This window comes from Maylandia zebra, linkage group LG15 (assembly GCF_041146795.1).
Source record: "Maylandia zebra isolate NMK-2024a linkage group LG15, Mzebra_GT3a, whole genome shotgun sequence".
NCBI lineage: Eukaryota > Metazoa > Chordata > Actinopteri > Cichliformes > Cichlidae > Maylandia > Maylandia zebra.
Window position 1 is genome coordinate 9,299,835 of NC_135181.1, and position 12,142 is coordinate 9,311,976.

Consider the following 12,142-nt stretch of genomic DNA (forward strand, 5'->3'; position numbering starts at 1 on the left):
ACAAAACAAATTTCCCACGTGTGGGACTAATAAAGGTTATCTTATCTTATCTTATCTTATCTTATCTTATCCTCTCGATGTATTATGTTTGCATAAACAGGCTGACTCTGGTCCTTTCACATTATTAAGAAGGGGCGGGTCCGGGGGGCGGATCCGCCCCTTCTCCCCGTCTTTTTTTTTTTTTTTTTTTTGACACAGAAAAAAAACAACCCCTCACTCTAGTCAGCAAACATTCATGAGTAGTTGTAATGCGAGGAAGGTACCGAGGCTCATCACAGCAATCTGTAGGAAACAAGATAACAGCAAATTGTCAAGATACCACCGATCACAACGGAAAACGCGTATATTGGCGGTGAGTGTAACGCCCGGTTGTTCTGATTTGGAGAACGAGTCTATCTGCGCGCGCTGAGCTGTCGCGTGCCGCCTGTTTGTGGGAGTTTATCAACAAATGTGCGGGCAGCTCGGGCATGCCCGGGCAGCGACGGGAGGAGCGGACCTGTCAGGTGGCTGGCGTGTGGCAGTGAGCGCTTCTACATGCGTTTCTGTCCGTCTCTCTATGCTAGCCAGACTTCCTTGTCTTGTTTTCTTTAACGGACTCGGTGAAGAGGGGACAGTGACGGGTTGAATTTGTCACCTCTCGCGCGTGCTTTCCCCACGTCCCGGGCTCCTGGTTGCTCCCGGTGTTTGACAAGCGACAGGCGTTATTGTTCGCATATTACATGTAATTTAGCGAAGGTTTATTACCGGCGAATGACTGCGGACGCTAAAAGTAAGTGGTTTTGTGTGTAAGGCAACGTGATTGGCGTCTTTTTAGACGCTTTTCAAGTTTGTTTTAAATGGTTTTATTTCTCGGGAGGACGTGTCAGCGCCGGATAATTGGAGCAATAGTAGGAATACAAATAAACGCGGTCCTGGTTTATTCTTTAATACAACTAGTTAGCTGTCGTGCGTTTTCGGTTTTATTTTCTTTTTCTTTTTTTAACACTAAAGTAAAGTAAGACCAAAGACTAAAGTAAGTTGTCTCTAACTGATTTACATAACAAAAATGCATTGATCTAAAGTCAACTTTATCTGCGTTTGTCAATGGTCGTTTTGTGCGTGATGTTTTGTCAAGCTTCTTAAGGTAGGAGATGCGATGGTTGCGAGTTTTCTAGATGCGTAAACACGCAAGCGCTCGAGCTCGGCGTGTTTACGCTCTGAGCTGCCCGGAATATGGTCCTTCTGATGTGGATAAATCGCAGTAGATTGCCGGCGGTCCTCTGTCGAGTCCTTGTGGTCGAGCTGAACCTCCTTGACGTAAATGTCGGTTAAAGTCGATTATTTTTGTGCAGTTTTATCGCACTTGCACCCCAGGTGTTAACTTCCACATGACAAAACCAAACGTAGATCACCAGAAAAACTGCAAAAAATGAAAAAAGTAGGTCATTAAATAAAAAAACAATAAACACCAGACTACTCTTTTCCTATTTTTTCCCCATTTTAATAGGTTTTATTTTAACCAGACCATGCATCCAGCACTCCTAGTTGCATGAAAGCAGCAGGTCGCATAGCAGTCGAGTTCAGTGTTCGTGCTCCCCAAGTCCCAGCTTTGCATTGAGCAGAGCCCGTGCACAGATGGTGCAGCAGAGGGAGCCACTTTCTACTGGAGCTTTGAGACTTTTGACCAGCACTGTGGTGGCTGCCAGGCCTCCTTGCAGCCCCCAGGCAGTGTGTGTTTGTGTGTGTGTTTGTGTGGGTCTGCCTCTAGTCTGTGTATTTCCCTGTCTATGTTTGGGGTTTTGTTTTTATTTTTTTATGTGTCTGACAGTATGGTAATGCTGCCAGCCCTCATGATGACTGCCAGTGGAAATTCAAGACAGGGCTTGCAATGCAGTTGATACACAAGCGCACATTTGAGCTCAGTGAAACTTGCTGCTTGCATAACATTAATTAATGTACTGCTTAACTGGTCCGGAGGAGATGTTGGCACAGAGTTGAGCAGTTTGTAGCTGTATTAAAGCACAAGTGAATTGACAAATTTCCCTGTTAAATGTTTTTTTTTCTTTTCTTTTTTTTTGGGGGGGGGGGGGGGGGGGGGGGGTGTTGTTGGTCAATAATTCTGTTTTCCTCTGCCAGTAAACAATCGGATGAGACAAAGTGACGGTGTTTTTCCACTGCAGTTAAAGATGCAGTTTCCTTGTTTGACTCCATGTGATATGACATCATGCAAAGAGAGCTATATGGCTGCGGCCGCCTCGCTCGGTAAACACAATACCAGTGTATCCAGTTTCAACTTTTTGCATACGACAACTCAGCCTGTTTGTCTCCACTTACACAACAAAGGGAAAAGACAGCCACCCTTGACAAAATGATATAACAGTAGTTCAGACTGGCGTGTTGCCAACAAGGAAGAGAGCGTGAGCGTATGTGTTCAGGAGGCATATTTGAGGATGGAGTGAAACTCGTTATCTCACTCACTGTATGTGGCGCAAAACAGTCTACCCTGAACAGTGGTTTCACTGTGGTCTCCCTCACACTCTGCCCTCTGTGCAGCGCAGGTTAACGGTGTGGACAGGCGGCTATCCAGTGGTTGAGTGAGCTGGAACATGAAGTAAAGGTCTTAATATGGAGGAGTAGAATTGAATTCCCTGACAGTGCTCTTCTGTGAGGCACACTCTTCAGATTAAAGTAATTCTGATGGAGAGGGGTGGGGGGAAGCCTCTGCTGTGGATCTTTTGGCACTCAATTACAATTTGGCATATTGTGAGGAACAGCTTGGCAAAATGTGCTGCAGGAGGGTAGCAGCTCTGGTGTAACGTCTTTAGCCGCCCACTGGGTCCCCCTATATAGGGTGTTTCCATACATTTGTTTCCTCTTATTAATCATCACTGCAATAAAAACAAGGTTATACAGTTGGCGGTTGTATGTTTATTTTTCTTTTACACATACGTTTACAGATCGGTCTTTTCTTCTGACCGAGCCATCGCTGCTTGTTTGTTTTCAGTATTACCACGTGCAACATAAGCCTCTTAATGCAGATTATAATGACTAATGATTTATTTCCATTTAATACAGATAGGGTGCAATGCATGCCCATCTGCCAGAGGGCAAAGTTGCCACTGACAGCAGTGGGACATTTGGCAATTTTTGTTTTTGTTTTAAAACAAATCACACCCAAATTACCTGCACGCCATGGCTCGTAAACATAGCCAAGAGTCAAACCTAATCCTGCTGAAACATTTTATATTTACACTAGCAAAACACTTGTGCGCACAAATGCCGGTTGATCTCATTCGAAAAGTTTGATGTACCTTTCTTCTTTCTCTGCAGGAAGTTTACCGCTGAGGCGTCGGATGGATGATGAGGAGGAGGATATGTCACAGCCCATCTCGCAACTGTGGGGAACTCCCTTTAGGGGTGTCAAACACGAAGACCGAGTCGCACAGATCGCAGCCGGACAGGCCCTCGCCGCCGTCACCGCCGCCATGTCCACGTCGCAGAGCCACAGCAACAACAGCGTCAACACGCTGCCCTGCAGCTTACAACGGCAGCCTTGCCTACCGTTTCACGGTAAGGAGGGGGTGAGCCTGTTGAAGGTTATGCGGGCTTGTAGCTTTAGAAACAATGCGGTTTAACTTTGGACTACAAGCAGTTTATTTTATCTCTTGGGTTTCTCGTCAGGGGTGCTGTATGAGGAGATGCAAAGCTTGGAGCATGAGACAAACAAAATGCTATTTAAAAATACCACTGCAAAACAGATAAGCCTAGAAATCAGTTCTGTGAGATCCCTTTGTGCTATAATATTCATAAGACTAACTCTCTATGTAACTGTCTTCAGTACAGTATTAGGCATATGCTTGTGACATAATGCGAAGAAAAAAATGAATCTGAATTTGATCAGTGGTTATTACAGAAGATCCAGTTTTGTTTTACTTTGGATCTTAAATGATCATTTCTTTAAAAGATAAAAATAGACAACAATAATTGTAAAGCACGTAAAGCGACATACCAGTGTTAATATGTGCCTCAGTTTTAATCCAATAGTTTTTTCCAACATCTAATCAAATCAGTATGACATCATGATAAGTGAATTAAACAGACGCTGAAGTAGAATGTTGTTTGCTTGTTGACTCGGTATCAGTGCTTGAGAGGTGCCTATTGTTCCGCCTTAAAGTCATCAATGCATAAACACCACTGACTGTTATTACCTTGTCATTCAATGTAATGGATGTCATGCACTTGGCTTTATGCCATCGCTCCACACAGTGTTTCTTAAAGATATTGCGTTGTTCTGTTAGGGCGAAATGTCACAGCGTTCTGCACACATGATAACATTAAAAAAAATTGTTTTTCTTCAAGTGGCACGACTGTAGGAAAACGTGTTGTCAGGCAGTGAGTAAACTCAGTGACACGACCCAGAAAGAGGCGGCGGATCACTGAGGATCTTGTTGATTTAATAAGGTGTTTTCCACCTGCCGTCACTCTTGCTCACTTTTCTTGATTATGAACTCTTCACTTGTACTTCATGTACTTTGTAATTTGCCCAGTCATGAGACGATCTGATAAAAACCTGTTTTAGTTTTACAGACTATTATAGCATCATATTTATATTGTATATTTGCGTAGGCGAGTCAGACACAACTGTGTTTGAGGCCACTAATAGTAAACAAGATAGTAAACCTCGGTTTCAAAAGGTTTCTTTTTTTCCCGTTTTTTTTAACTGCCTAGTTTAACTTCATAAGCAAAACATTAGCAGTTTTACTGAACTGAAACTACTACCTACTCAAATCAAAAACTGCTTATATTACTTATGTAGGGATCTTGGCAGTAACACTGACCACAACTTCTCACCATTTTTAAAAAACCTAGCAACAACTGAAGTGCTAAGAAGCTTGATGTTTTCCTTTTAGGCTACGCCGGATTGCGTTTGCATTTTCCTGTTCACTTTGAGCCCATGGAAGACCGGGGAGATATTGAAGAGGAGGAGGAAGAGGACAGAGGGGAAGACATTGACAGCGTGGCAGAGAGACCCGAGGAGCTGAGTGTTGAGGTGCAAGTTGGTCGTAAACTACGGGAAATTGGAGACAAGTTCCAACAGGATCACGTTGAACTGGTAAGCCTCGCTCCCGAGTGGCGAAGCAGATCCATAGCAACCCTTACCTTCAAACACCGGCAACTCAAATCCATTTCCAGGCATAACTTGTAGAGACTCTCTGAACATCATTTAACTTACATTACACAAAAGAAGAAGTGAATAATATCTAAATGCTCAATTAGGTTGTTGAACCACAGTTTGTGCGTGCCAGTGAGATCTAGCGACAGCAGGGAACAGCAGTTCTAAACAGCTGCTAAAACTCAGACTATATTGTGTTACCTTTTTTTTTTTTTTTAAATTTTATACATGTGTCCTTGATTAGAGACACTAATTACAGCTAAGTTGTGCCAATTTGTGGCTCGCTCTTTGGGTAAAAGGGAGAAGTTTTGCCAGCTTAAATTACTGCAGCCCACATCGGCTAAAAATAGCCCGAACAGTCATTCAGACACTTTCTCGAGAAAACGAAAACTCTTAAATGACTATTAAGCCGTGATTTAGCAACTTCACGAAAGGAACAAAACCAAGAAGGAGATTATAAATAGATATCTATATAAACAACCCATTTCAGTGTTTTTGTTTATTGTTAGTCTATGGTCAGAGGCATCTCTGTCTTCTGAAACACTGAAACCTCATGCGGGAGTGACTAAATTTCTTTATTGTCTAAAAGAGAATCAGCTTTGTTGCTTGTAAGGTTACCTGAAACTAGGACTCTTTAGGGTTTATTTCCTAATAAGTTCTTTATACTGGAAAAAAATTCCCAAACACAAGGCTCAAGTTGGAAAGCTCATCTGTGAACACATGTCATGTAGTTCAAGATAAGCACTTAATTGTGCATCAATATTTGCAAAGCAGTTAGTGGACTGCTCATGGGCTTAGTTAATAAGTACAAATAAACTGGGACAGGCAAGTTTCTTATCTGCTGCCATGAGGATTTGCTTTGCCAGCAAGGTGTGGGTAATGCATTTGGAGAAGCATTCTGATGAAAAGAAAAGCTGTATACGGTTTTGAGTTTGGTGTAAGGTTTGAGAAAGGACAGGTGAGACCGTCACAAATGGGAGTTAGAAGCGAGTCTGTGTCTGGGTAGACTCGGTCGGCTGTTTATATGCTCATCTAAAAATAGAGTCTGACTCACACACTTATAGACACAGCCAGTAACATGACGGCTACCCACAATACCTCAGTTGTCCCGCTGCCTGCCTCGGCGTGTGTGTTTTCTCCGTGTGTTTTGGTTTGCGTGTGTAACTCTGTGACAGAGAGATAAGAGACTTTTTTTTTCTTTTTCTGTCTGCTGTCTGCGCTGGAGATGGTTTCATCATACAGGATCAGATACTGCTGTTGTAGGAATATTCCAAAGGGGGAATAATCACAAGTGCTCCTGTATGATATCCAATCACTTGTCTGTACCATCTCTGCTGCTATTGTTAGACTTTTTCACTTGCTTCTCCAAGCAGAAGTTGCCAGTGTGGGCCAATGTGTGGGTTTTTTGTTAGTGTGAGGCACGCTGTGTTTGTGGTTTGAGTCTTGTCCATCAATTTTGACTACTTTGGTGGCTGGCTGCTTAAATGCTCAGGCGTCACTTAGGGGGTAAAAATTAACCCTTTGTTACACTGAAGAAACGGGGAGGTGAGCGCGGATATTGTCCCTAAAAGTGGCGAACAAAACACACAATACTCCTCACTACCAACGAGAGTGAATGCATAAAGATGAGCTTCATGTGAAACACAAGGGTAGTGTTTAAATAAGCTCAGCAGTGTAAAATTAAGGCAATTAAGGACAATTAGGGTTACATTTACCAGTGCTGGTTCAGCTCAGTCTGCTAGTTCTGCATCAAATAGCCTGTGGCTGGCTCTGATTGCTAGCCTGGTAGAGACCTCGGTGAAGAGAGTGCGGGGGGGGGGGTTTGCCCAACAAGAATGCTTATGCAACAGGCTGCAAGGTCTGAGCGCGCCTGTTCAGGATGCCAGAGGGAGCGGTGCAGGATTAGAGACGAGGAGGTGGAGACAGGAGATTTCAGGATGCAGCAAGAACCCCTTCATCTGTCTGTAGCCCACAAGGCACGAGCACCCCAACGGAAAATGAGACGGTTGCTTAATATGAGGGAACGGTTTCATTTTTGCTTTGCTTTGTTTTGATAATTTGCTTCCATTTTTATTTTTTTTGCTGACTGCGCTATTAAAGGAGAGCTGTGCTGAGCTGCAGCCACGCTTTCTTTGAAAGCATTTCACTTAGAGCTCCTTGTATTGAAGTCAGCAGTGCAATCTTTAATTAGAGGGACAACTAAAATCTTTGAAAGGCAGATGAAGTAATGCTGCTGGGATGATTGTCAGATTCTGGGAGCTAAAACCTTTTAATATTTCAATCAACTTTTTCGCTTGAAACCAAGTAAATCATTATAAATATTTTCTGTTAGGAGAATGAAACTTCCTGGGGGGGTGGGGATTGAAGGCACTTTGGTATGCGTGTGACAGCCAGGTTTTCTCGACACAAGCTAATGTTGTGGAAACATCCAGTCTAGTCGGTCATATGGTTTCATCTCACAGGGTTTACCACAGTTCACAATGCTTTACCTCAGAAACCTTTTCAATTGAAATCAGTGTGTGTGTGTGTATTGACTTTCACAACTGTCGAGTGTTGTGATTCTGATATGACAGGAAGCTTTTATACACCCAGCTCTTGTTGAGGCTGACAACATGTCTTTTCTTTTCTTTTGTCTGTCCCCTTGCAGTTTATGAGGCACCACAGACAAAACCCGCCTTTTTGGATGCGCCTTACCATGGCCCTGTTTGGCTTTTTGTTTCCAAGAGAGGCTGTCATTCCCCATCTGAGAGGGGAGCACAGATGAAGGGACTTCTTCCTGGCCCTCACCTCAGCCCCTTACGTTCCGAACAGGAAATGAGGGACTGGACTGGACGGCACTGTAAGATGGAACACGGGTTTGGATTTTTGTTTTCTAGTAGAAAACGATGAGATGAAGAAGACACTGGTCACCGCTGGACGGAGACTGATCAATTTTTTTCTTGCTTTTGTTTGTTTGTTTGTTTTTTGCCTCTCCGAGAAGAAGCCATTCTGTTTGAAGAGATATTTTCGAAATATTTGTAAGATTACCTATTTTGTACAGTAAACAGCTCTTTTATTTGGTGTTTAAAGTCTTGAAGGACCTCCATCAGTCCAGGGAATGCCTTATTCTCTCCTGCCACAGCGCATAGTCTTTTGCATCAAGTAAATCATTAAAAAAATGATTACATTTAAGATTAGGCCACTATGATGGTGACAGACTGTGGACGTGGACATTTCTGTGTGCTAAAGATACTGACTTTCAACCTTGAGGACTCAAGGCACATTTTTGTTTATCCTCCCAAAATAACTTCTCATCCTTTTAGTGTTCCACATCGGCTAATTTAAAAAAAAAAAAAAAAGGTTGTTGTGACATTGTGGCAATTTATCACTGCGATGTCGGTCAGCTCAGATTCAAATTTGTAGATATAGGATGCTATAAAAACCTGTCTTTCACTGACATCATCTGCATCTCGAGTACCACGAGGGGCGTAACGGTACACAGAAACTTGGTGTTGTAGACAGATTGATTGATCGTCATTCATTTAAACAAATCATGAAAGGAAACAGTGCAATTTCATTTGACAGAGCTATTGAATTTGAGAAGACATCAGTTGATTGGCTGTGCAACACAAACTCAACATGTAGTGAGAGTTAACACAACATTAATCCTGCATAATAATATTGCCACAGTGCTTGGCTCATTTCAAGGCTAACCGTGTTAGCATGCTTTAGCTACTGGACTAAACAGAGTGCAGCGTTGAGTGCAGCTTGCTTGAAAAGTGTGCAGACAAACATCAGAGAGCACACCAAACCGAAGAACTTTCATGCTGAAGGAACACTTGCAGAACGGTATCGTTACACGCCTGAGTACCACTCAAGCTGGAGGTGACGACAAAAACTGTGGAGATTCAGACACTGTTTTTGTAACGCATGTATACTTGAATTTAGGTGTACTAGAAAATATTTCAAGACCTGACATAGTGACGGTGATTACGATTTCTGTTTGTGATGCGTGTCGAAACCAAATGAGCACAAACAAAGTCAAACAAATCTCACTCATGGGATTACGATCAGGGAAACGGAAACAATCAGACAGCGGAGAAGCTTTGGGGAAAAAAAAATCATCATTCCCCCCCCAAAAAAAGGATTCCAGGTTGTATTTCTCTGGCTGGGTTGACAATCTGAGTTTTTACCCTTTGCTCCATCGCTTTGGGAGTATTTTAAAGGGTGAGCAATATTCAAGCCAGTGGACACAGTAACCGTCTTTAAGTTTTCAGCTGTCAATAATGAGCAGTATTTGCAGTCAGACTTCCCCTGAACATGCCGCTTTGCAAACTTCTTTGTTACAGAAACATTTTTGGGTTACGTTAAAGAGATGCATTTTTATTTTATTTCACTCCAGGTGCACCTGATGTGCTAATACGCATTATATCTCTGTCAGTGGTACATTCAGCTTCACTTAGTAGGAACAGCTTCTGTACAGTTTAAGAACCATTTTTAGTAGCTCGAGAGACGCATCTGGGGGCAGGGCAAGCGCTACACATCCTCACTTGACACCTGCTACTTTAGTGACACATTTTACAGCAATGCAACCACTGTTCCGTCAATGAAGTCTTTAAGGACTTTAAATATGAAGTTAAAAGGACTCATTTGCTGTATTTTCTCAGTCTGTTGCAGATTCATGATATAGATTTTTGAAGACACTGTCAGATTTTTTCTTCATTCATTTTTTTTCTTCAGGGAGTAGTTAATTCTGTGACACTTGCGTTGTGCTAAAAACTTTTTTTTGAATGAGGACACGATGCCAAGAACTCACTCACTTGATGCCAGTTAATCTTGATTGATGTCATACTCAACACCGAACAAGCAAACTTGGTTTTCTTTAAACATTCTCCAAAGCAGTTTTAACTCAACATCAGCCTGTAAGTGTGTTTCAGATTGTCAGGTTTTTGTCTTTGATTTAAACGTTTCCTGCAAACACTGATCGCTGAGCCAAATCAGATAGCCATGACACTTTTTTTTTGGTCTTCAGTCCAAAGCTTTTTGCTGTCTTTCATTAACTACTCCCTGCGCTTAACAAGAAAAGTTTCCTTTAGCTTTTTTGAGAGAGAGATAATTTATTCTAATTTATTTTATGTATATTTGCCCAGTGCTACTGTATAAATGCTATCTCAGTGTGTACAGTCCTTTTCTTCTCATTGTTGAGGTGCATTCAGTTGCGTGTTTGATGCCTGTGTGTGGGGAGGTTGGACTAAAGCCATGTGCCTCGTGCGTCCTCACACCAGCGGTGCGAGTCTTTACAAATCATGCGAAAACCAGACAATCAAATGTACAAAATGTGCCTTGTGAGTAACCGACCTGCCACATCTTCACCATCGACACTTGGCATATCTCTCAAAGTCACTGGTCACAGCTCCTGTTTCACTTGGGCTCTGTGAGATCAACTTCCAGAAAAATAAAATAAAAAATAAAAAAATCAGTTTGACTTCTCACAACAGCTTGCGAGGCACAGGCTCAACCTTTGACATCTCTCAGCACGAACGGCGAGTTTCACCATGCAGACCATCTCAATATCAGAAACGACTGTTTGCAATCAATGTGCACTGTAAAAAAAACTATTTTTATCGGTATACTGTATTTCGCGCCTCTCTCTTTCTACTCCTGCGCTGATCTTCCCCTCTAGATGCTTGAAACTTTTTAAGATCTGTAAAATGCTGGATAGGCCTAGCTTGTCTGGGTTTTTGTGCTTTTTTTTTTTTTTAAACAAAAACAAATCTGCAGTCTAGTAGGGGTTTACGTTTATAGGAGGAATGAGCCACCATGGTGCCCAGAATTCTTTTGTGAGCTGGGTAGAGCATCCACTCAGTCGGTGTGATGTTTATCTGAGCCTGTTGTTACCAACCACTGTTGCAACCTCGACTCACGTGAAACATTTGTTTTATATGTTTGACCTTCAGTGTCTTTAATATCAAAATTTTTCAATTTATTAAAAAAATGTATATCCAAGAAAGAGTACATCTTTACTGTCAAGTGCTGTGATTTGGTGTTTTTTATACATTAGACATGATTTGACTGAGCTATTGTTGCTATCTTTATAAAAAAAAAGTCTAAATTTTACCACACTTTTTTTTTTTGTAAGAACTAGAACAAGACAACCTTTGCTTTTCTACAAATGCTTTTTTTTTTTTTTTTCAATGTTGAGGCATTTTTGATTTTGGATATTGCCAAGTCTGCTCTGTCACTCTCAGTTCAAGGGCTTTTTTCGATAATATGTAAATGGAGTAAAAATGCATGTCCAACATTCCTGAAAAAAAAAATCTGTATCCTAAGGGTTTGAATGTAATTTAATGGAGTGAAAAACCACAGTATCGCTTTTAATACATGAACTGAACAGTGGGACTTACTTCAGACTCCTGTGCTCGGTTCGGTGCACAGAGTTTGTGTTGTCTTTACATTGCTTTCTTTATGTTCAGAGTGGTCTCAAGGATTTCACATTCATGTGTCCTATGAAGTGAGACCCAGTCCAGATGTAGCAGTTTTTGTTAAAGCATTGGCTGTGTTATCTTTGGGACTGCTCTGTTTCTCCTGAACAGTTTTCAAACAGTGCAGGACATTGGTGTGATGGAGGCACTGACGGAGGATGGGGGATATTTTGTTTTGTTTTTTCTTTTTCTAGTGCAATATGCTGTACATAAGAGCTTGGCTCACAAGATCTTACGATTTCTCTCCATTTCTTTTGTTGTTAAATGGGTACATTGCCATTTTGTTTTTGTTTTTTTCATTAAAATTTTATGGATAATTGACATGACTTGTGTTTGCTTTCTTTTACTAAGCATCCCAAAGTTGTCTTTCTTTGTCTGGTCATTATTTGATAGAAAAGACCAATGTACACACATCCAAACTAGGTGGAGGTATGTCTAGCAAGATGCTACATATCATACAGAAGTTAATAGGTGCCCTTACTGAGACAACCCTCTCATTTATCTGGGCTAGGGATTGGGAGTACACTAG

General features: G+C 41.7%; 1 protein-coding gene across 2 annotated transcripts; it reads left to right on the forward strand.

The window, feature by feature from the left end:
* The first annotated feature begins 209 nt into the window (after nucleotides 1-209).
* LOC143412600 (uncharacterized) lies at nucleotides 210-11,934 on the forward strand. 2 transcript variants are annotated; one of them, XM_076873827.1, is made up of 4 exons: nucleotides 210-352; nucleotides 3,310-3,549; nucleotides 4,890-5,092; nucleotides 7,800-11,934. In XM_076873827.1, the coding sequence occupies exons 2-4, from the start codon at nucleotides 3,333-3,335 to the stop codon at nucleotides 7,914-7,916; spliced, it is 537 nt and encodes a 178-aa protein (XP_076729942.1). In that variant the 5' UTR covers nucleotides 210-352; nucleotides 3,310-3,332; the 3' UTR covers nucleotides 7,917-11,934. The 2 variants fall into 2 exon arrangements, with proteins under 2 accessions (XP_076729942.1, XP_076729940.1); XM_076873825.1 differs by lacking the exon at nucleotides 210-352 and having other exon boundaries at nucleotides 2,965-3,549.
* Nucleotides 11,935-12,142: the final 208 nt, after the last annotated feature.